Source organism: Micromys minutus (genome assembly GCF_963924665.1).
Source record: "Micromys minutus genome assembly, chromosome: 1".
NCBI classification, from domain to species: domain Eukaryota; kingdom Metazoa; phylum Chordata; class Mammalia; order Rodentia; family Muridae; genus Micromys; species Micromys minutus.
The window spans coordinates 105,102,206-105,125,569 of NC_137969.1; the positions used below are offsets into that span (position 1 = coordinate 105,102,206).

General features: G+C 42.4%; 1 protein-coding gene across 1 annotated transcript in view; it reads left to right on the top strand.

Annotated features, from left to right (window-relative positions):
* ZNF169 (zinc finger protein 169) overlaps positions 1 to 17,131 on the top strand; it is a gene marked incomplete at both ends in the record, with an annotated part of 39,859 nt that extends 22,728 nt beyond the window's left edge. Inside the window, one exon of the mRNA XM_080938542.1 lies at positions 17,085 to 17,131. Coding sequence (XP_080794668.1) covers positions 17,085 to 17,131 — 47 coding nt within the window. The remainder of the gene's footprint in view (positions 1 to 17,084) is intronic.
* Positions 17,132 to 23,364: the final 6,233 nt, after the last annotated feature.

A 23,364-nucleotide genomic window follows, 5' to 3' on the forward strand; every position in this document is an offset into this window, starting at 1 on the left:
AAGAGAGAAATACAGTGGTTGCACACAGGAAAGGGAAATGTTTTATCCCTCTTTGGAAGATGATATGATTCTATCCTTAAAGGTCCCTACAGTCTCTACCAGATATGGCTGAGGTGTGATAAATACTTTCAACAAAATAACAGGATACAAATCAATATCTTAAGAAATCAGTAGCTTTCTATACACAAACAACACACTCATTGTGGGGGGAGTCAAGAAAAGAATCACGTTTTCAATAACTTTACAAATGAAGATGCTTAGGTGTAAGACAAAATGCCAAAGACTTTTATAATGAAACCTATAAATCATCAAAGCTAGAGAAATGAGAAACTAGAAAATGGGAAAGACAGACAAACAATGGTAACACAGCAGCCCTACCCAAATTCAAATGACATTCTTTACATAAGTAGAAAAATCTTAAAAGTCATAAGGAAACACAAGAGACTGTGAATATTCAAAACAATACTTAGCACACAAAGATTAACTCTAGAGATATCATAACACCTGACCCTGAACTCCATTACAGAGCCGTCTGGACCAAAATAACATGGATTTGGTACAAAAGACAGGAAACCCAAAGGATGAGAATGGGAGACTCAGAAATAAGCTCACGCGTCTTCAGCTCTCTGCTTATTGAACAGAGGACAACAGGATGCAATGGGAAACAATGGTAGCCTTAAACAGGCAGATCTGGAAACACTGGATGCTCACCCACAGAAATCTGAAGACCCCCAGAGGTCTCTAATCCTGCAGAAAAGTCAACTCAGTGATCAAAGACTTTGATACAAGATTTGAAATTGAAATTACCAGGGGAAATACTAAAAATTAAAAAAAAAATGCTGGGAACAGCATACCATGGCAGGGACTGCAGCTCCCTGTAGGAAAGGATGGTGTCTGGGACCCTGAGAAGCAGGAAACACATCCCTCCAGGGGACCCGCCATCTGAAATAAGAGACTGACTGTTTGCAGTAGGCCAGGATGGAGACATCTCAGTAGCCCATGGTAGCTCTTTATAAAAAACAGTTATTCCCATTTCTCCTAACCTGGGCAACGGGTATATAGCTTTCATTTGTGCGTAACTACTTTTTATTTGGCCTTGGTGTGCATAATTATTTTATTATAGCTTACTCTCCTATTTCTTTCTCCTCTGCTTTGGTGGGTTCTGTGAAACTAGGTGTTCCTTGATGTTCTTAAACAATTGGAAACTGAGGCACAAGGGCCCAGCACAGTTCTAATGACCTAGGTGCATGCTGTGTGCTCTCATCTTGGGAACACTGTAATAATTGCAAAATGGTGGCTCCAGATTAATGCTTGACTTGCAAAGAAAGTTTGAAGAAACTATTAGAAAATGAATTAGAACCAACACTGGGACCTCAAGAAAGAAAAAAAAGTTACTGAAGCTATAAAATAAGTTTTGCATAACATTTGAGAGTGGTTCCTGAAGAAGAAAGTATAGAATGCATAAGATTATATACTAGTAAAACTAAGTCAAAATACTAGAATTCTTAGGAGAGTCATTGTGTGCAATGTACAGGAACAGAAAGCATGTGGAACTACTGAGTTAAGGGTTAACTTGATTTTTTTCTGGCCACTGCCTAGAAGATTTACCTGTGTCATTTATCATTAGAGTTTCACAGGAAAATGCAAGTAGCTGACCTCGGAGCTCTGGGCTCTGACGTATAATAAGTCAAAAGTTAAAGTTTAAATAATGATAAGTTTGTAATTAATATTATTTTGGCCACAGGCTTGGGAATAGGGGAAGCTTGAAACTTTGGGGAACAATTGTAATTCTTAATTCTTTGTGGAATGTGGTTATTCTTTTGAATTTGATTTGGCAGTGATTATACCGTGTCTTTTTGTCTACCTGCTTTTGGAGTATCAACAGAAGACTGGGGCAAGAGAAAGGCGAGAGCGCACGAGAAGAGCACGTGAGAGTGAGTGAAGAGAGAACATGAGGTGTGTAAGGAGAGTGTGTGTGAGCGTGAAAGGAGAGCGAATGTGGTGTATGTGAGAGATATGTGAGTGTGAAAGGGTGTGTGTGAGTGGGAGTTTGAGAAGCAAAAAGCACAAAGAGAGCGGAGAGGAGAGGAGAGGGAGAGAGAGAGAGAGAGAGAGAGAGAGAGAGAGAGAGAGAGAGAGAGAGAGAGAGAGAGAGAAAGAGAGAGACTTTAAGTCTTGAAAAATTGCCTGCCAGTTTTGACCCAAAAAGTAGTCTGTGTTTATTTATTATGCACCTTCCAGACATCCTGGCTTCCAGCTGAGAATCTAATCCTGTGTTGAAGCTGGACCCGGACAAAAACAAGACAAAACTAAAACCTTAGCTTATTAGAATCCTCCTCAAATTACATAAACAAACACAAATGGAAAAATGTCAAGTCAAAATTATATGAAGGCAGCATTCTTGTTACATAAGTGTCTAGGGTGACAGGGATGTTATTTTATGACACTGGCCCTTTAAGAGAACGATGCTCTCAAAGACCCCACAACATTTCCAGTTGTTCCCTAAACCACTAAGCCGATTCACACAACTCCATCAAAGTAGTCTGGGTTTTCAAAAGAAAATTCAATTGCATTGGATGATGGTGCTAAGATGCAAAGTTTATCTTTCCTTGCATCTGATTTATAAATGACAAATCATAATATAGGAAGATAGGCCTTTATTTTAATTTTAAATGTGGCATAACTTCATAAGAGTCGGCTCAAGTAATTAAAAATGCTGTTGAACTGTCAAGTTTCCTGAGTCATCCATATTTAGATAACTGGGCAAAGGCATGACAGACATTGTCTTCACAGCCCTCACAGACTTCACTGGGGGTAATGTCAACAACATGTTTGATATGTTGGGTGATATCTTGGGTGTTAAGCTCACGTTCTTGGGGACACATTCCCAGGCCACCTTTCATAGGGAAGTGCAGAATGGAACCAGCATCACATAGTAATGGCAGATAAAGAATACAGGCCTGCTTAGAACACACCTTTCTTTTCTTCCTCCTGGGACAGTGTAAAGGCTTAGAGACATGCCATCTTATGGTAGGCATCCATCTTGGTATGAGTTTGTCTCTGATGCCAAACCCCAGTAACTCAGACTTGGTGATCCTCAGCCAAAAATGTACAGCCATGATCATCTACTTGTTCTGATATGACTGGGTGCTTTTTGGCTTCTGTAACCTGCTTATGCAGACAGTCGGAGACTATTTTGAGCTCACCATTGACTATCTAACCTTGGCAGAACAGAGTAACTCTTGGCTTGTTTGTGCACATACTAAAGATCTTATGGTTTCCTTTTTAAAAACCCCACCCTCTCCCCACTTTGCACAGACATCTCTAATTTGGCTCAGAGATTGTTGTCCTGCTTAATAAATTCAACCAATTATAATCCGGATCGAGCCTACGGTGTTTACCTTAGGGGTCATGGACTCCGTAACCCAGATTTCAAGTTATTTGATTTCTAATAACTCCACAGTGTGATACGATTGATCATCTTTAGTTCTGCATGTGGGTTATGTGCAGTTTCCAGTCTGTTGATGACGATTTTGGAATTTTAAGTATGGATGAAAATGTTCTAATTCTCATTACCACCATCACAATCTGCAGGGTGTGGAGACAGAAGCCTCTTTTTTTTTTAGCTCCCAAGATGCAAAGACAAACACTGCAAAAATTCATGTGTACCAAAATGGGCAAAAGCAAAGCTAGTTTCCTTTTAGAGGAAAAATTCAGACCTATGAAAAGAACAATAACACTAATTATATAAAAAATGTATTTACTTAGAAGCATTCAGATTGTCACCAAAATGGCTAATTTTTTTTCAACTGCAAAGTGGTGTCCAATTAACAACAATAATTATTTTCCTCTAAGATACACCAGAAACAACCCAAGATGAAAATAAAAAACAAAACCACCCACTGTCTCCATAGAAACTAATTTATAGTGTGTACCCACAAGAACCTGCTTTAAATTTTTGTGCTGATTTACAACCCCCAGACAGTAGCAGGCAGGGTTAGTGGCTACTCAAGATCCCACCAGGAATGGACTATCTACAGACTATTCAGTAGTACATTAACTATACAAAAAAAAAAAAAAAAAAAAAAAAAAAAAAAAAAAAAGAGATACTGTATAGTTTAAAAACAAATCTTACCCAGCCTTACATTTTATTTATTTTTCTTTAAAAGGAGTGAGTTGTGTTCAGGGGGGTTAAATACATAAAAACAGAACAAACATGTCTAGCCATTAGGGATATGCAAATCAAAGCTATACTCAGATTCCATTTCATCTCAGTCAGAAACAAGTATCATCATCATAAAAAACAAAAACAAACAAACAAACAAAAATAAAAAACAGCAATAGGGGTTGAAGATCGGTGGCTCAGCAGTTAAGAACACTGACTGCTCTTCCAGAGGTTCTGGATTCAATTCCCAGCAATCACATGGTGGCTCACAACCATCTGTAATGGGATCTGATGCCTTCTTCTGGTATATCTTAAGACAGTGACAGTATACTCATATACATAAAAAAATATATAAATAAATCCTAAAAAGGAAAACAACAACAGATGCTGGTGAGGGTGTGGGGGATAAGGTACCCTATTCACTGATGGTGTGAATGCAAATTAGTCTGACTTGTTCAGAAAGGACTATGGAAGTTTCTTAGAAAATCAGATGTCAGCATTACAGAGATAATCTGGATACTCACATTGATTGTGGCCTGCTATATATGACGGCTAAAGTGTGGAATTGTCTTAAGCATCCATCCACAAATACGTGGATAAACAAAACATGACATATTGTATACACAGTACAGCTTTACTTGGTCATAAGGAAGAATAAAATCATGTTTTTCTGCAGGGAAGGAAGCAGATGCAGCTGGGGAATCATTGCGCTAAGCCAGTTTTGCAAGTGTTCTTCCATAAATGGACTCTGGAAGTGGGGAAGAGGGAAATTCTAAAGGATGTACCAAGGGAAAAGGAGCAGGGGCTGATGAGTCACATAGGGGTGGATGTGATCAAAGTGCATTCTTCACATAGATTGAAAAGTAGTTCTTTGTATTGTTCAATTAATTCATGTGACTAAAAGTATAAGATAAAACGTGCTAGAAGAAAAACATTTATGAAATGATCTTCAAGAGTCTGGCTCTAACTTCAAATTCAGAGTTCACCAAGGACTAGCAGCTGTTTTGCATACGTACATATAGAAATGTATGATGAAACAATACCATTGACATTATTAAAAGAAAATGACTACAAAAGGTGTGTGAGTGTATAAATAAAAACATTTCACTGCTCAGCGGCTAATCCTTATTATAAAATACTTAAAATGAAAAGCTTCACAATATCCTGTTTGTGGACTGTGGGGAAACAGGCACATGTGTGTGTGTGTGTGTGTGTGTATGTATACATATATTTTACCTTGTAGGTAGAGATGTGAAGTGGTATATAAGCCAAGAGGGAGAAGCTGGGATGACTGGACAAGGTTTATTTGCAAATCCCTGCTTGTACAGCAAGCATGACTCTGAGCACTTATTCCAGAGTCACCCGAAGTTGCTTGGAGAGACTCATACATGCAGGTTATTCACAGCATTATTTTTGTGCAAATATTAGGAACTGCCTAAACACTGAATCGTGCTCTGACCAGAGAACTAAGTGTACATAACGAAGTAAAATGACATTATACGAAAAAGAATGAGAAAGACAAGATACCAGTGGACTGGCCTGGCAGCTGTTTCTGGAATGCTAGGGGGATAGGACAAGGTGTGGAAACATAGTCTGTTGTCCTGTGTGGAAGAAGGAAGGGAGAATGATTATCATGTGAAACCGCACACTTCTCTGCCCTGCCGTATGTGCACACTGGAGTCACAAACAGATCCCAAACACCAGTATATTGCAACAAGCCGAATCAGTGAGGCAGTTTGGAAACTGCTTTGCTTGGGACACAGAGCGGTGTAGACGAGTCTGTCTCTGTGGTGCTCATACTTCAGACAGACAGTGCTACACATGGGAAGTTGAACGAGTATGGATGGATGAGATGAACCAGTGTGTTTATCCACGTTTGTGTGCATATGCATTTTAGTTAACATTTATGTATGGTATGTATGTCCACCCACATATATTTTCTTGGCATCTTCACTGAAAAGATTAAGAAATGAGGACACCCTAGAAGAGGTGGATGCGCAGACATTGAAGTCTCTGCCTGTAACTCTGCCTTCCAGGAACAGCACGGAAACGGAACTTCTTGGTTTGATGATCCTAGAATATCTTGTTATACCACAAGTAAGAAAATGCTTCTCAATATCCATGGAACAGGCCAGTAATACCAGGAGTGGTTTGAAGGACTGTCACTCACTGGGCAGATCTGAGACAAGTAAGCACTGTTTTAGGGTTCATATTGCCGAAACAAAACAACATGACCAAAAAGCAAGTTGGAAAGGAAAGGGGGTTTATTTGGATTGCACTTCCACCTCGAAGTCCATCACTGAAGGAAGTCAGGACAGGAACTCAAGCAGAGCTGGAGCCTGGGGGCAGGAGCTGTTGCAGAGGCCATGGAGGGGTGCTGCTTACTGGCTTGCTCTCCATAGCTTGCGTAGCCTGCTTTCTTATAGAACCCAGGGCCTAGGGATGGCACCACCCACAGTGGGCTGGGCCCTCCCCAATTAGTCACCACTTAGGAAAATGCCTTGCAGCTGCATCTTATGGAGGCATTTTCTCAATGGAGGTTCCCTCCTTCAGATGACTCTAGCTTGTGTCAAGTTGACACAAGACTAGCCAGTGTGTAACCAAGCTTAGAAACCAAAAATTCCTCACTAGAATTATTTCCTTTCTACCCTCTGCTAGAAGTAATAGCCAAGAGTAACCAACCAACATGTCAAGGAGGCGGGATTAAGCACTATTTGTTTGAAAAAGGATTGTCAAAGAATTTATGCACATATAATGTTTTATCTTTAAGTCTATATTTTAAACTGATGTTTAAGAGAAAAACTGCATATTTATGGGATAGTGTGATGTTTTAATAAAAATATATATGCATATACACTGTAATGTTTAAATCAGTGTAAAAATCTGTCTTCTATAGGTGAAAACATCATAAATCCTTTCTTTTAGCCTTTTGAAATACGTGGTACATTGTCCTCTCCACACACCCGTTGTGCCTCAGCATGCCGTAGATGCCTAATCCCATTCATAACTTATTACCAACTATTAATCACTCCCTGGCTTCTCATAACCACTATTCTACTCCAGACTACTATGAGATCAACTTTTTAAAAAGGTTTAAAAATCTATCAGCTGAGAGTTTCTTACTCGAATAGAATCTATTTGGTTCATCCCGGTCCCTCCATTTCCCCTCTCAAGCCCCGTTCTTCTTCCGACCTCCATGTTCCCCTCCCAGCTTCACGCTCTCTTTATTTCTCCCTCCTCTGTGTCTCCCCACAACAGAGTCCAATTAGTGCTTCTAGTATGTGGGTACATATGGACATCCTTTACCCTCTTCGTGTAAGTGGTATTGTGTGGTACTGTCGTTCTATGCCATACCTTCTAAAATAAATACAATTATTTCACTGTAAACCCACAGTGGTTAATAAGCACTTGAGTTACAACACCTTTTTAACGTAACATTCCTTTCAATGCTAACACTTAACAGTGTGCACATGCTTGTGGGTTAACACACAGGGTTGTCCAGTCTCTTAACACTGAGACAGAAGGTCATAGTCTACAGATGCATCGGGGCATAGGGCCACAGGGTGGATAGGCCTGGCAGTGTGGCATTGCAATACATGCATACAGTGTGTGGCATTTCCTGCCCCTTTAACACTCGCAACTCCCACATTAGTTTCCTATTCAATATCTAATAAATTGTTGCAGCTGGGTATGGTGGCACAGATCTATAATCTCAGCACTTTGAGGCAGAGGCAGGAGGATCCAGGGTCTGGTAGACTCATCAGCAAACGTTAGTCTGGGTTCTTCTTCATTGGGAGCTGTTTTTATTTACTAACTCAATGTTGTCGGAAGTTATTGATCAGCTTAGGTGTTTTATTTCATGTCATTATTGTTGGTCACCAGCAGGGAAAGTGGTCCAAGGTTAGAATTACGTGTAGGCCACCACATCTACCTAGCATTTATTTCAGTTCTGAGGGTCCGAACCCTGGTCCTTACCCTTGTGTGGCAAGCACTTAGCCATTGAGCTAAAAACGGTGGTTTTAAAAGGGAACCAAATAGCTTCAGGTTACAGCCATAGCAGGTTAACAGCGTCCACACACTTCTGTGCTGTATTTCAAACGTTCTTACAGGGAATAGAGAGAAACGCTGCACCGATAGGCTGAGAAAATGAAGAGAGAACAGCCTCTAACACGAAAGCGTGTGGAAGAAGAACAGATGATCTTTCTTTAAACTTTCTGATAGAATCATCCCCCAAATGTCAAAAGGCATTAAGTTTAGATGTTTGTAAATTATAAAAAATTCAGACATCTACTCACTTTTACACAGTGGCACCCGGTACTTAGGAGATGGCGACAGAAAGATCAGGAGATTATAGTTAAAATTACACACACACACACACACACACACACACACACACACAAACACATACACATGTGTGTGTATATATGTATATGTATATGATGTATATGTATATGCATATATAGTTCTAATGTCATCTCAAGGATATAACAATGGTGAAAAAGATGAGGGATGCAAAATTCCCTTGTCATCAATTTTGAGTCAAGTAAGTTGAGTTTGTATGCAGGAGTGGTTAAGCCATATCAGCTGAGTTTGTATTGTGAGGAAAAAGATTCCTTTGTTTACCTATTATGCCATTGGAAAAATAACCAGCAAATCTGGGCATGATGGTGCATGCCTGTGATCTCAGTCCCTGCTGGTCCATGCATGTGCTTTTCTTGATACTCATTCCCACGTGGTATGTGTGTCTGTACATGTAGCAGTAGATCCTTATTTCATAGCTGAGAGCATATATTCGATCATAAGCAACCTAAGGAAGGAAGACTTTGGCTCGTGGTGTGAGGACACAGAGTGGCTTGGTGAGGAGGAAATGCAGAAGCAGCAGCTCTGGGCTGTGGCTGCCATAGTGGGAGGCAGTTCACCCACATCCGGGAAGATCAGGAAACAGAAGGGCTGAGTCATAAGTCGCAGGGATTGCCCCTCAATAAGGCCTTTCCTCCCGGCCAGGCCACACCTTAGAAACAGAACCACCAGCTGGAGAGCAAGTGTTTAGTCACACGAGACTGTGGGGACATCTTATATCTAAACTCTGATAGTCCCTTAAGTTGGGTTGTCATGACTTCAGGTTCCACATCCAATCTGAGAGTGAAGATGCTGTTAGACCTGCCATGGTTGTGTCTGAATATAACTATGTAGATATTTTTCTTCCCACTGTTCTCGTATTCAGATAACATTCACATTGTATTAGACATTACAAGCCACATACAGACATTTAAAGCATCTAGGCTATGGGTAGGTTATATATAAATACTATTCTCTAGGGGATACTAGAGGATCTATGGACTTTGATATCTTTGGGGAATCCTGCAGTTACTGGGGAGTGACTTAATGACCTTGTTCACTTTTCTTGGTCAATTGTGGTACCAGGTATATTAACTTTAATATCTTTAATAAACCAGTCTTTAATATCTTTACTATCTTTAATAAACCAGTACCAAGTATCTGAAAATAACATACATTTATCTATTACAGTTTCCAAGGGTCAAAAATACACCTCTGCTGCACACGGTGGCACACCCCTTAAACCCAGCACAGGGGAGACAGAGACAGATGGATGTTTGTGAGTTCAAGGTCAGCCTGGAACTACATAGTGCGTTCCAAGATAGCCGGAGCTACATAATAGAGAGACCCTGCCTCAGGAAGCAAACCACAACAAAGGAAGAACTAAGTCTCTGATTGGTGGTTCTGGTTCAGGGTCTCTCATGGGACTGCAACCAAGGAGTCATCCAGGGTCACGGTGAACTGACTGTTGACTAGGTGGAGGCTTTACTTCTGAGCTCACCCCTAAGGCCTGTTGCCATATGGATGTCTTTGTAACAGCTTGAGAATAAAATGGCAATGTCTTTTATGATTTTATCTCAAAAATGACATATTCCTGGCACATTCTATGGAGTGTACCCCTCTGGATTAGGCGCCCTCACTAGTCTAATGACATCCTAGTCTCCCTTCTTCCCACGACGAGCACCTTGCTAAGATCTCATCACCAAACTGATGCTCCTGTTCCTGCTTCTTCAGCCTGGCGGGGGGGGGGGGGTCTGATGTGTTCTCCATGGATTAGTGCTGGTGTGTGTGTGTGCATGTGTGTGCCTGAGTGTACATCACAGACACCATGACCACAGCAACTCTTATAACTTTAAACAGGAGCTGCCTTATAGGTTTAGTAGTTCAGCACACAGGTAGATACGGCTCTGAAGAGGTAGCTGAGAGTTCTACAACTGGGTAGGGAGGCACCAGGAAAAAACAGAGAGAGGGACAGAGAGAGAGAGAGAGAGAGAGAGAGAGAGAGAGAGAGAGAGAGAGAGAGAGAGAGAGAGAAAGAGAGAGAGAGAGAGACTGGGCCTTGCTTTAGCATCTGAAACCTCAAAACTCACCCCTCAGTGACATACTTCCTCCAACAAGTCACACCCCTGTAGTGTCACTCCCTGGGTGCCTATGGGGGTCATTCTCATTCAGGCCCTCACATTCCACTCCCTGGTCCCCATAAGCATGTAAACGTCTTGTAAATGTAGAAATGCATTCAGTCCAACTTCAAAAGTCCCCATAGTCTGTAACAGTTTTTACACGGCTTAAAAGTCCAAGGTCTTTTCTGAGATTTCATGGCAATCTCTTAAATGTAATCATCTGTAAAAACAAAAGAGCAGATTTCATACTTCCAGCGGTAGACATATAATGGTATAGAATATACATTGCCGTTTTAAAAGGGAGCATAACGAAGACATACTGGACCAAAGCGAGACAGAAAACCAGCGGGGCAAACTCCAAACCCTGTACCTCCATATATAATGTAAAGGCCCTCAGATCTCCAACGCCTTTCAGCTTTGTTGACTGCAACACTTCTCCCTTCTGGGCTGGCTCATTCCCTGTTGGCGGTTCTCTCTGGAGTTTTACTATGGCTCTGGCATCTCCAGCATCTTGAGGTCTTCGAGGAAATCCAGACTTCACCTTCACAGCTTCACAAAATGGCCTCTCTGGGTCTCCATTCAGGGACACTCCTGGCCTAAGTGGTTTTCCTTAGCTGTGGAGAGAGATTTCATAAGCTCTTCTATCCTCTACTCTAAAGCCAGAACCACATGGCTGAAGAGGCCATGTTCTGCTGCTTGCTGGGCTAGACCATGCATGGCCCTGTCTTTTAAACACCTCTTTGCCAGCTTCTGTTTGTGATGGTTTCCTTCACTGCCTAAGCTTGGCTGTCCTGGAACTCACTCTGTAGTGAGTGGCCTCGAATTTAGAGATCTGCCATCCTCTCTCTGCCTTTCGAGTGCTGGGAATAGAGGTGTGCACCACTATGCCTGGCCCTAAGCTTTACTTTAATTCCTTTTCACAAATTGGAAGCTTAGCTGGGTGGGATCTTGCTCTAAGGTCACTGATCCTTTTAATCCATTCAGCATTGGGCTTGACTTTAATTTGTTCACACTTTCTGGTGCCCCTTTCTCTTCAGACTGCACACTTTGTAGTTTTCCTTGCTCAGCTTGCTCCTTTTCATTACTGAGTCGCATAAGCTGGCCACTAATAACCAAGCAACACAGTCAATACTAGGCTGTCTGGAAATCTCCTCGGCCAAAGCTGTTAATCTATAACTTCAATTTAGCCTCAGGCAGTTTTTTATTTTTATTTTTTTGGACAAGAGCAAAATATCACAAGAATGATTTCTATGGAATATAGTATTATTCTCCTCTGAAACCTCTTGAGCCAGGCTCCACAGTTCCAGCTCACCTTTCGCCCACTGTCTAGGATGGCCATAAAGCATTGCTTAACGAACACATTCAACTGCTTTCCTAACCCAAAGTCTCAAAGTGCACATTCCTCCAAACAAGAGCACAGTCAGCAGCACCCCAGTTCTTGGTACCAACTTCTGTCTTAGGGTCTCTATTGATGTGAAGAGACATCATGACTACAGCAACTCTTATAATGGAAAACATTTAACTGGGATTGGCTTACAGGATCAGAGCGTTAGTCCTTTATCATTATGATGGGAAGCATGGCAGGATGCAGCCAAACATGGTGCTAGAGAGGTAGCTGACAGTTCTACATTACATTTGGGGTCACCTAAGTATACTATCATGTCGTCGGCAAATAGTGATATTTTGACTTCTTCCTTTTCAATTTGTATCCCTTTGATTTCCTTTTGTTGCCTAATTGCTCTGGCCAAGACTTCCAGTACTATATTGAATAGGTAGGGGGAGAGTGGGCAGCCTTGTCTAGTCCCTGATTTTAGTGGGATTTCTTCAAGTTTCTCATTATTTAGTTTGATGTTGACTACTGGTTTACTGTATATTGCTTTTACTATGTTTAGGTATGGGCCTTGGATTCCTGATCTTTCCAAGACATTTAACATGAAGTGGGGGGGTTAAATTTTGTCAAATGCTTTCTCAGCATCTAGTGAGATGACGATGTGGTTTTTCTCTTTGGTGGATTATGTTGGTGGATTTCCATATATTGAACCACCCCTGAATCCCAGGAATGAAGCCTACTTGATCATGGTGAATGATCACTTTGATGTGTTCTTAGATTTGGTTTGCAAGAATTTTATTGAGTATATTTGCAACAATGTTCATGAGGGATATTGGTCTGAAGTTCTCTTTTCTTGTAGGGTCTTTGTGGGGCTTAGGAATGAGAGTAATTGTGGCTTCAAAGAATGAGTTAGGAGTGTTCCCTCTGTCTCTATTTTGTGGAATAATTTGGAGAGTATTGGCATTAGGTCTTCTATGAAGGTCTGATAGAATTCTGCACTGAGCCCATTTGGTCCTGGGCTTTTTTTGTTTGGGAGGTTTTTGATGACTGCTTCTATTTCTTTAGGTGTTATGGGACTGTTTAGATGGTTTATCTGATCCTGATTTAACTTTGGTATCTGGCATCTATCTAGAAATTTGTCCATTTACTCCAGGTTTTCCAGTTTTGTTGAGTATAGGCTTTTGTAGTGGGTTCTGATGATTTCTTGAATTTCCTCAGTTTCTGTTGTTATGTCTCTGCTTTCATTTCTGATTTTGTTAATTTTGATTCTCTTTGCCCTCTAGTTAGTCTGGCTAAAGGTTTATCATTCTTGTTGATTTTCTCAAAGAACCAGCTCCTGGTTTTGTTGATTCTTTGAATGGTTCTTTTTGTTTCTACTTGGTTGATTTCTGCTCTGAGTTTGATTATTTTTGCCTTCTACTGCTCTACTATATGGTCAATTTTGGAGAAGGTGCTGTGAGGTGCTAAGAAGAAAGTATATTCTTTTGTTTTAGGATGAAATGTTCTGTAGATGTCTGTTAATTACAGTTGGTTCATAACCTCTGCTAGTTTTGCTGTGTCTCTGTTGTTTCTGCTTCCATGATCCGTCCATTGATGAGAGTGGGGTATTGAAGTCTCCCACTATTATTGTATGTGGTACAATATATGCTTTGAGCTTATATTTCTTTTAAGAAAATATAAAAAGGTAGGGTTTCTTTTATGTGGGTGCTCTAGTATTTGGAGCATAGATGTTCAGGATTGAGAGTTCGTCTTGATAGATGTCTTTTCTATGATGAGTAAAAAGTGTCCTTCCTTATCTTTTTTGATAACTTTTGGTTGAAAAGTTATTGATATTAGAATGGCTATTCCAGTTTGTTTCTTGGGACCATTTGCTTGGAAGGTTTTTTCCCAAGCCCTTTACTTTGAAGTAGTGTCTGTCTATGTCTCGGAGATGAGTTTCCTGTATGCAGCAAAATGCTGAATCATGTTTACATATCTAGTCTGATAGTCTATGTCTCTTTATTGGGGAATTGAGTCCATTAACATTAACAGATATTAAGGAATAGAGATTGTTGTTTCCTGTTATTTTTGTTGTTAGAGGTAGAATTATGTTTGTGTGTCCTTCTTTTGGTTTTCTTGCATAATTATTTTCTTGCTTTTTCTAGGGTGTAGTTTCCTTCCTTATGTTGGATTTTCCATCTATTATCCTTTGTAGGGCTAAATTTGTGGACAGATATTGTGTAAATTTGTTTTTTATTCCTGGAATATCTTGGCCTCTTCATCTATGGTAATCGAGAGTTTTGCTGGATATAGTAACCTGGGCTGGCATTTGTGTTCTCTTAGGGTTTGTATGATGTCTGTCCAGGATCTTCTAGGTTTCATAGTCTCTGTTGAGAAGTCTGGTGTAATTCTACTTAGTTTGCCTTTATATGTTACCTGTCATTTTTCCCTTACTGCTTTTAGTATTTTTTCTTTGTTTTGAACATTTGGTGTTTTGACTATTATGTGTTGGGAAAAATTTCTTTTCTGGTCCAATCTATTTGAAGTTCTGTAGGCTTCCTGTATGTTCATGGTCACCTCATTCTTAAGGGTAGGGAAGTTTTCTTCTATGATTTTGTTGAATATTTAGTTGATATTCTTTGCCCTCTTTTACACTTTGTGTCCTCTCATTGTGTCCTGGATCTCCTGAACATTTTGGGTTAGAAGCTTTTTGCATCTCCTCCAACTGTTTTGTTTATGTTTTCTTTTTTTAAACTTTATTTTAAAAAACAAAGATAAATGTACAGATTTTTAAGCATTTTGCATAAAAGTATACAAATACATTTTTTATAAGGTTGTAATTAAGTATTTGTGGGTACTTGTTTATGTTTTCTATGTTATCTTCAGCCCCTGAGATCCTCTCTTCCATCTCTTGCATTCTGTTGGGGTGATACTTGTACCTATGACTCCTGATATCTTTCTTAGGTTTTCTATCTCCAGGGTTGTCTCTTTTTGTGATTTCTTTATTGTATCTATTTCCATTTTCAATTTCTTCACCTATTTGGTTGTGTTTTCCTGTAGTTCCTTGAGTGATTTCTCCTGGTTTTCCTGTAATTGTTTAAGGGAGTTATCCATGTGCTTCTTGAAGATCTCCATTATAATCATGAAGTATGATTTTAAGTCTAAATCTTGTTTTTCTGGAGTGTTAGGAAATCTACTATTTGCTGTGGTGGGAGAACTGGGTTCTGAGTTGCTAGGTTGTCTAGGTTTCCATTGCTTGGGTTCTTGTGCTTTCCTCTTGCCATCTTGTTGTCAGTGATTGTAGATGATTTTTTTGTTTCTGACTGGTTCTTGTCTCTCCTGTGGGTCTGAAGGCCCGTGGGCTCAGGAGGGAGATTGCTTCTGGGTGTTTGGCTCTTTGTGGGCAGGCAGTGAATTCTGATGGCAGTGACTCAGTTCTGTCTTCCTGGGCTCAGGTGTGAGAGCTGTGTGAAGCTGTTTTGGGAGCTCAGCCCTCTGCCCACAAGTCCTGAGTTCTAATGGCGGGAACCAGGCTCTTTTTTAAGGCCAGAAAGGACCCTTTTCCATAGAGCACCAGCTCCCTGCACTCTGACAACTCCTGACTTTCCCTCACAGAACAGCCTAAGGGCCTGTGCTTCAGGCTAACCCTTGGTCCAGGTGGAAAAGTGCTGGTGCAGCTGATCTGGGAGCTCAGCTTCCTGTGTGCAGATCCTGAGTCCCAGTGATGGGGACCCGGCCCTCACTGTGTGCCAGAAGGGACCCTTTTCCAGAGAGTACCGTGCTCCCTGTGCTCCGAGAACTCCCAGTGTGACCTCCCCTGTCCTGTGCCTCAGGCTCACCTTTGGTTCAAAAAGCGCCTGTGCAGCTGATCCCAGTTCTACATCCGAATCAGCAGCAGCAGTCAAAGAGAGAGACACACACAGAGACACTGGGCCTGACTTGAATGTCTGAATCTGCAAAGCCCACTCTTTCGACCAGGCCACCACCCACTTCAACCATGCCACACCTACCTCAACAAGGCCACACCCACTTCAACAACACCTCCTAACACATGCCTCTCCCTATGAGCCTTTGGGGCTATTTTCATTCAAACTGACACACTGGGTAACAATTTTTATTGAATGGAAGTGAGTGCACTGTGGAAGTAAGAGCTCCGGGAACCCAGGGATTGACAGGTAAGGCCCTTTCTCACCGCCACAGTGCCCCATCCTCCTCATCTCTCCATTTTCATCAGCACCACTCCATCACTGTGGTTCTGTTTTTCCTGGCTTCCGGGTGGGCTGCAGCGATCCAGAGCTCTGCTGTGTGAGCTCTTTCAGACCCGGAGTGTGCCAGCCAGCACTGCAATTGAGTTCTGTTTTCATTATACAGGCTTCCTGCGAAGTTTCAAATTAATTTGAATCCTCTCCATACTTTTAAGGCCCCTCTACAAAGGGCTGTGTTCCTGCCTTTCTTGGTAAATGGGGGCCTGTCGCACTTCCCAAGGATGACTTTCATCCTGGCGAGGGCTGCATGCCCCTCATTTCTTTGCTAGGGTAGTGAGCTTCCTCACTTCCGAGCTGTGGGTGGCTCTCCACCTGGGCTCGGGGGAAGCATGCCCGGGCCACCTGCACCATGCCAACACCCACCGGTGTCCAATGGACCCTCAGCTTATAAAATGCGCACCACAGCATGGCATTATTTTCTGTTTTATCGTTTGCTTGCGTCTCTGATAATGGCAGTCAGCACAAAAACAATTTTCCTAAACATTTTAACTGTCTTCCTGAGACGCTTGGGCTAAAGCTGGCTGTGGCATTGAGACATATGAGTAGCACATCCTATTGAAATGGATCAGATATCGGACACTCGAGAACCTTCTATAAAAGGTGCAGTATTTATGTGTAACTCACACACGTCTTGTATATTTTAAATTACCCACAGATTACTTCTAATACCTAAGCACACCACAAATACTGTCTAAACAGTTACTGCTCTGGATTGTTTAGGTGATAATGTCAAGAGACGACGACACCTCTTCATCACAAATACACATTTTTGAGGGTGTGTTCCATTGTGATTGGTTGAATCCTCAGATGTGGAACCCACCAGCACTGAAGGCCAACTGTGCTTTATGTTCATCTTTTCTAAAACCCGTTTCTGTTTTCTGGTCCAGGATCTCTGAACAGCATACGGAAGCCCACTCCAGAAAGTTACGAGTGAGAAGCAGAAGCTCCTGTAGTAATATGTGACCTTGCTACCTTAGTGCCTAGTGTGCTCTTGAGCCTCAGGGAACTGCTCGCTCGGGAGCACCTGGGATTGGCCTCGCTTTGCAGAGGGTGGGCGGGGGCGGGGGTGGGGTGTGGTGGTGGTGGGGGGCGCTGAGGCTTTCAGGTTCACAGAGCTGAGCACACTGCTCCTTTGCCTTCTGAGTATGAAGCTGGTTCAGCTGGTATGAAACGAGGTACTGTCCTCATCCTCCCGCCGGGCTCTCGAAAGGGGTGAGAGAACGAACTCCTAGGCGTGTGAAATCTGGAGCCTCACGTTTTCCCAGCCTGCAGTGGCCAGAACAATTTTTGGGCCGAAACGTGGAAAATGTCACGATGGCAAGACACAGACAGGTCTCTGGGAGCTGTTTCAAAGCCATGCCTTTCTTCAGGCTCCTTCCTCACAGAAGCCATTCGATTTCCCTAACTCTTGAATTTTTTCCCCTCCACTATATATATATATAAAACTAGGTGCTGGGCAGACTGATCTTCCTAATTTTGTGAGCTACAAAGAGCCTTGGTTTCCCCAGTTCATGATCAGAAGGGTTTTTATTCAGCATTTTAAAGAATAGGGAGAGATTTGGTAGCCTTTCTAGTAGGAGTCATGGCCAAGTTCCCACTGAGCGATCCACACATAAGGGTCCTATATTCATCCCAGGCTTGGGCCTCCCGTGTGGCAGCTGAGCCATCAGGCTGGCTGTGAAATGCCTTATTTTTATCTTCCGCCTAACGTCAGGCTGCAGATGAAAATACCTTTTCAACCCTGGTATTATTACCCCTATGGATGGTACCTTTAATGCGTGCTATTCATTGTTATAATGGCTGCACCTGTGTAGTGAGCGCGCATTAGAACCACAGCAGCTGTGGACTGTAATTGCAAAACATTATTTTCTGTTTCTCCCTGAAAGCTTTTGTGTGTGTGTGTGTGCGTGTCTGTGTGTGACACACACACGTGTGTGTTTCAGGATCCGTGTGTTTGTTTCATCTATAATGACTCTGGCCAGAAGATTCTTTACCTCCCATCCCCCGCCTTTTATACAAGCTAAATGTAAATATGTCTATTTCTCAATTCATGTTTCAGGGAACGTTAGATGCTACCCCGTCCTCCCACCGCACATGGTCAGTAACGACACTTTAGAGAGCTACTCGGGAGCAGTGGCCTTTATGTACTTGGCACCTAGGCGCTGCCGTGATTAATGCATTTGTTCCTTGATATTCAGCCCCCCGGGGTGTCTGCGGAACAGTGAATCGATTTAGTATTTGCCGATCCAGAGAATGACTGGCACCAAAGATATTTTTTTGCGTAAGGGGCTCCCTTGCTCCAAACAAGATTTTCTAAGAGGAAACAACACTCTTCTGGTTTCCCTCTTCTCTTTGTATTCTTCTCTGAAGCCATCCTCGAGGTGGTGCTGTGGCCCTAGAAAGTTAACCGCTAGCAGGCAGGCAGAGCTCTGCAGGGTGGGAGGCAGCCCCAGTGTCCTCACCTGCCTCTACCCCATCTGTCATGCTACCTCTCTGGGGATCTTCAGTGACACACACTGTGACACACTGACATCGAAGTCGGTACTTGTAGTTGTCTAAGCAACTGCCTGGGGGAGGAAAAAAATGTGCCAGTTGGTTAAAGAAAATGAGCCTCCTTCCTTCTCCGGTGTTTACCTCATTTGCAAAGATATCCAGGACTTGCTCCCCCCTCTCCCCCCACAACCCCTCACGCAGACTGGCAGAGGAAGACGGTGCGGTGCCAGCAGAGCAAGCCATGCAGGTTTTCTCTTGTTCCTACTCAGCAGTGCAGTATACTTTGCTGGCTGGCAGATTTTTCCACCCTGGACTCACAGACGCAAGACCCACAGAGACGCTGCATTTGGCTGTGAGGGTGTGAACCCACAACCGTTGGTTCTGGCTCCGCCTTTGCTCCAGTTCTATTAAAGTCTGTCTTACTTGCCTGATTTACTTAGAAAAAAGTTATGGGGGCAACTGACTAATAGGAAGTGGGGCTCCTTGCGGCGGCAGCAGGACACCAACATTTTACCAACAATCGGGGAGAACACAGATATTTCTGTTTCTCTCCCAGGGCTTCACAAACACTGAGATGTATACCCCCAACACCCGCCTCTTCAGGATCTCCTTGTTAACTCTCAGATTTTAAGCCAGCTACAGTGGTTGTCATCAGTGAAGAATCATCAATTCGAGGCCTCCTTGGCCTTCACAGCAAGACAGTAAGGACTGTGAAGTGTTGATAACTTTTTATAGTATTAAAAGACACTGAAACATTCAAGACAACTCGAACTTATTTATAAAGTGAGATAAACAGCAACAGCAAAACTAGAAAGGGAAAGAAACAAGTTGGGCTTCTGCGAAGCTTTTTTTTTTTCTTTTTTAAATCAGGTCCTGTAAGGGTTACAGAGTGCATGAGAATTTTAAAAAGCTGGGTAAAGCTGTTCATGGGGACCTATTCTTCCCATGGAGATTTGTTTGTTGCTGAAATGGGCTTTCAGATCAATTTTGCAAAAGCATCGTGATTTTTTTATAGTGACTTGATTTTTTTTTTTTTTTTTAAATGTATTGGTGTTGTGTGGGAAACAGTAATAGGAAAGAGAAGAAAGCAGAGCTCTTTTTACTGCTTGAGTTAATGATGCTGGTGGCTGTTCATCATGCTCCTGTCCAGGAGGTGGCAACATTTCCTTAAGAATTTTCCAGAGAAGCCAGAGGAAAAAAAGAACACAATTTATCCGAGGACATTGTGTTTTGTTCTCCTTTCAAAAGGGCAGCACTGGAAAGCATGCTCCCCACAGCCATGGTGCTCCCCACAGCCATGGTGCTCCCCCAGTTTTCAAACAATTAATACACACCACTGTTTTGGTTTTCTTTTTCCTTAGGAGAATTTAAATTGTTAATGGTTTTCAGTCTGAAATGAGAGTGGACAAAGGAAGTGGACACGGTTATTGTGAAGACACGTTGTCATCTGTCAGTCTCCTGACCTCACGCTCTTCCCAAGATTATCTGAGTCTTCTGGGAGAAGAGGGCTTCGAGGAGTTGCATCCTTCCTAGTTGATGCTCACCATGAACACGCTGCTTTGCAATGATTGTTTTTCTTTATTGATGGCTTCTTGTTCTCTCTCTCTCTCTCTCTCTGTGTGTGTGTGTGTGTCTCGTGTATGCTGGTTTAGTGTGTGCTGATATGATGTGTATGTATGATGCTAGTTTTATGTCTACTTGACACAAGCTACCATCATTAGAGAGGAGGGAGCCTCAACTAAGAAATCAATCAATTCCATAAGAACCTCCATAAGGTATTTTCTTAATTTTATTATTTTCTTATTTTCAGTGGGGGAGGGCCCAGTCCATGGTAGGTGAAGCCATTTCTGGGCCGATGGTCTTGGATTCTATAAGAAAGTAGGTTGAACAAGCTATGGGGAGCAAGCTAGTAAGTAGCATCCCTCCATGACCTCTTCGACAGCTCCTGCCTCCAGGTTCCTGTCCTCCCTGAGTTCCTGCCCTCATTGCTTTTGGTGGTTTGGAACTGTAAATGAAACAAACTCTTTCCTTTCCAAGTTGCTTTTGGTCATGAAATTTTATCTCAGCAATAATAATCCTAAGACACCGTGTGTGTTTGCAAGTGTATATATGTGTATAGGCCCGAGGTTCAACATCAGGGGTCTTCCTCATTCATTTTCCACCTTATCATTCATTCATTCATTCATTCATTCATTCATTCATTCATTGAGATAGGGTTTCTTTGGGTAGCATTTCCTGTGTCGGAAACTCATTCTACTCTGTAGACTAGGGTGACCTTGAACTCAGAGTGATGGGTAAAAGGTGTGCATGCCTGGCATGGTGATGCCTGGCCTTAATATGTAGCCCAGGTGATTCCTCCTGCCTCGTTTTGTAAATCCTTACTGGTGAGTATCACTGTAGGCAGCTCCAGCTTAGCCAATGGTGGGACAGTTGCACGGTGAACCTGGAGCTTCTGGGTTCAGCAACACTAGCCCAGGGAGATCTGCCCAGCCTGTCTTTTTACATAGGGGCTGGAGATCCGAACCCAGGTTTCTAGTGCTTTGCAGCGGGCCTTTTACTAACTGTGCCATCTCCTTAGCCCCAGTTGTCTGATTCCTCAATATTTGCTCATGCTATAGAAGTTCAGAAGCAAGGTGCCAGGGGTAAAGAGCCTTGTTTGGACTGAGGTAGTGAAAATAAAAGAGGTTATGGACTTTAGAAACCTACATGTAATCTAGTTCTTCCTGGAAGTTTGGGGAGGACTGAGCCCAAAATTGTTGGCATGTTTGTTTCCAACCCACCTTACCTCCATCCCATTTTCCAACTATTTAATTTGTGGAACACATGGTCGTTGAAAACACATGCATACATACACACATGTGAGTAAGATTTAAAGAACTTAAAGTAGCTATTATGAAGCTGGAGAGACGGCTCATTGGTATGAGCGCTTGCTGCTCTTGTAGAGAGCCCCAGTTCAACCCTCAGCATCTACAGTCTGCCTCACAATGGTGTATAGTGGCAGTTCCAGAGACTGGCACTCTCCTTTTGTGGGCATTAAGCACACATATGGTACATATACACACATGTAGGTACAACATTCATACACACAAAATATTATAAAGGCAATTGCAATTACTTAAGCCATGGCTTATTTCTGACCAGAATATCTGTCTAAATTATCTTATATCATATATATATTATATCTTGATTTTAGCCAAAGGTCTAAAAATAATGTCTAAGTTGATAGACATATCACTTACTCCACTATGATCCCTACACACTAAATACATGGGTTAAAATGTCACACCATATGCAAAATGTTGAACAGTTAGTGTGTCAACTAAGGATAAAAATATTTTAAAAGTTTGGATTAAATATTACTTAGCTGTAGCTCAGACAAATGAGTTTGCCTTGGCCCGAGGAGCACTGGCATGTGTCACCATGTGCAGGTTGAGCCGGAGTGAATACGCTTTGTCTCATCTTGTCTTCCATGCTGGAGGGAGTGAAAATGTACCATGTCCAGGAGAGTTCTCAGGGGCCATATCTCCTCATATTCTCATTCTTTCTCCCTCCTTGAAATATGTGCACATGTGCACGCAAACGTAGACACATACAGAAACACACACACAGACACAGACACATAGGCACACACAGACATACACACACAGACACACACACAGGCACACACAGACACACACACACAGGCACACACACAGGCACACACAGACATACACACACAGACATACACACACAGGCACACACACACAGGCACATACACACAGGCTTTTTGTAGGTTGTGCAGTTCAAGTGTTTACTTCTCTGGTATCCAAACCCATGGCAACCCGTACTTCCTTGTGGGTGGAGAACAAGGTCTTGGTCCTGTTCTAGTCCTTGTCTTTAGTGCTCTAGCCCCTGTCTCACCTGCCAGACACAGGCATCTTCATTCTGTTTCTGTGGCTACAGCATGGCTGCCTCTGCTGGGCTTCTGGGAGGACCTCTGTCTCTGAGATTATTTTCACATCTGCCTTCACCTGTGGACTTCTCTCCACTTTGAGTTTTGTCCCATCTCTTGGCCTTGTCTCCCACACCAAGCATCTCATTCCCATTTCTGCCCTGACTGGGACAGGCAAACTCTTCTGACACATGCTGAAGTGGGAGATGGGTGGGAAAGAGGAGATGACAACAGGGTCCTGACACAGATACAGCAAACCTACTAGATGTTAAAACAGACACACAGCATGGTATAATACAAAACAGTATGGTGTAAAGTTTTATCTTCTGGAAATCAGTCACATCAGTTCCTTCCAAGGCCTAGGCATTTCCATGTATGTGTGCATCTGATTTAGACTCTACCTGAAACTTCTGGACCTTAGCTACATGTTTGCTCAGGGGACATTATCTGTCAGCTTGTCCCAGTCTGTCTGTTGGTCATGGGATGGCTGCGTAATGCAGGGGGATACCACCTGTTACCGATACTCCATTGCTTCAGTCTGGTGTATAATTTACCTAAAAACCTCCTTGGTGTTTCAGGTCTCTTCCCCTGGCTCTGTTCCTCTCCCAGAATGACTGGAGATGAAACCCATTTGTTTCCAAATTGGTTTTTTTTTAAAAACAGGATGTCTTCCTTCTTCCCAGCCTGGTGATCCTGGAGAAATCTTGGGCTCTTTCTGGCTTTGCAGGACTGGTGTGTTGGAT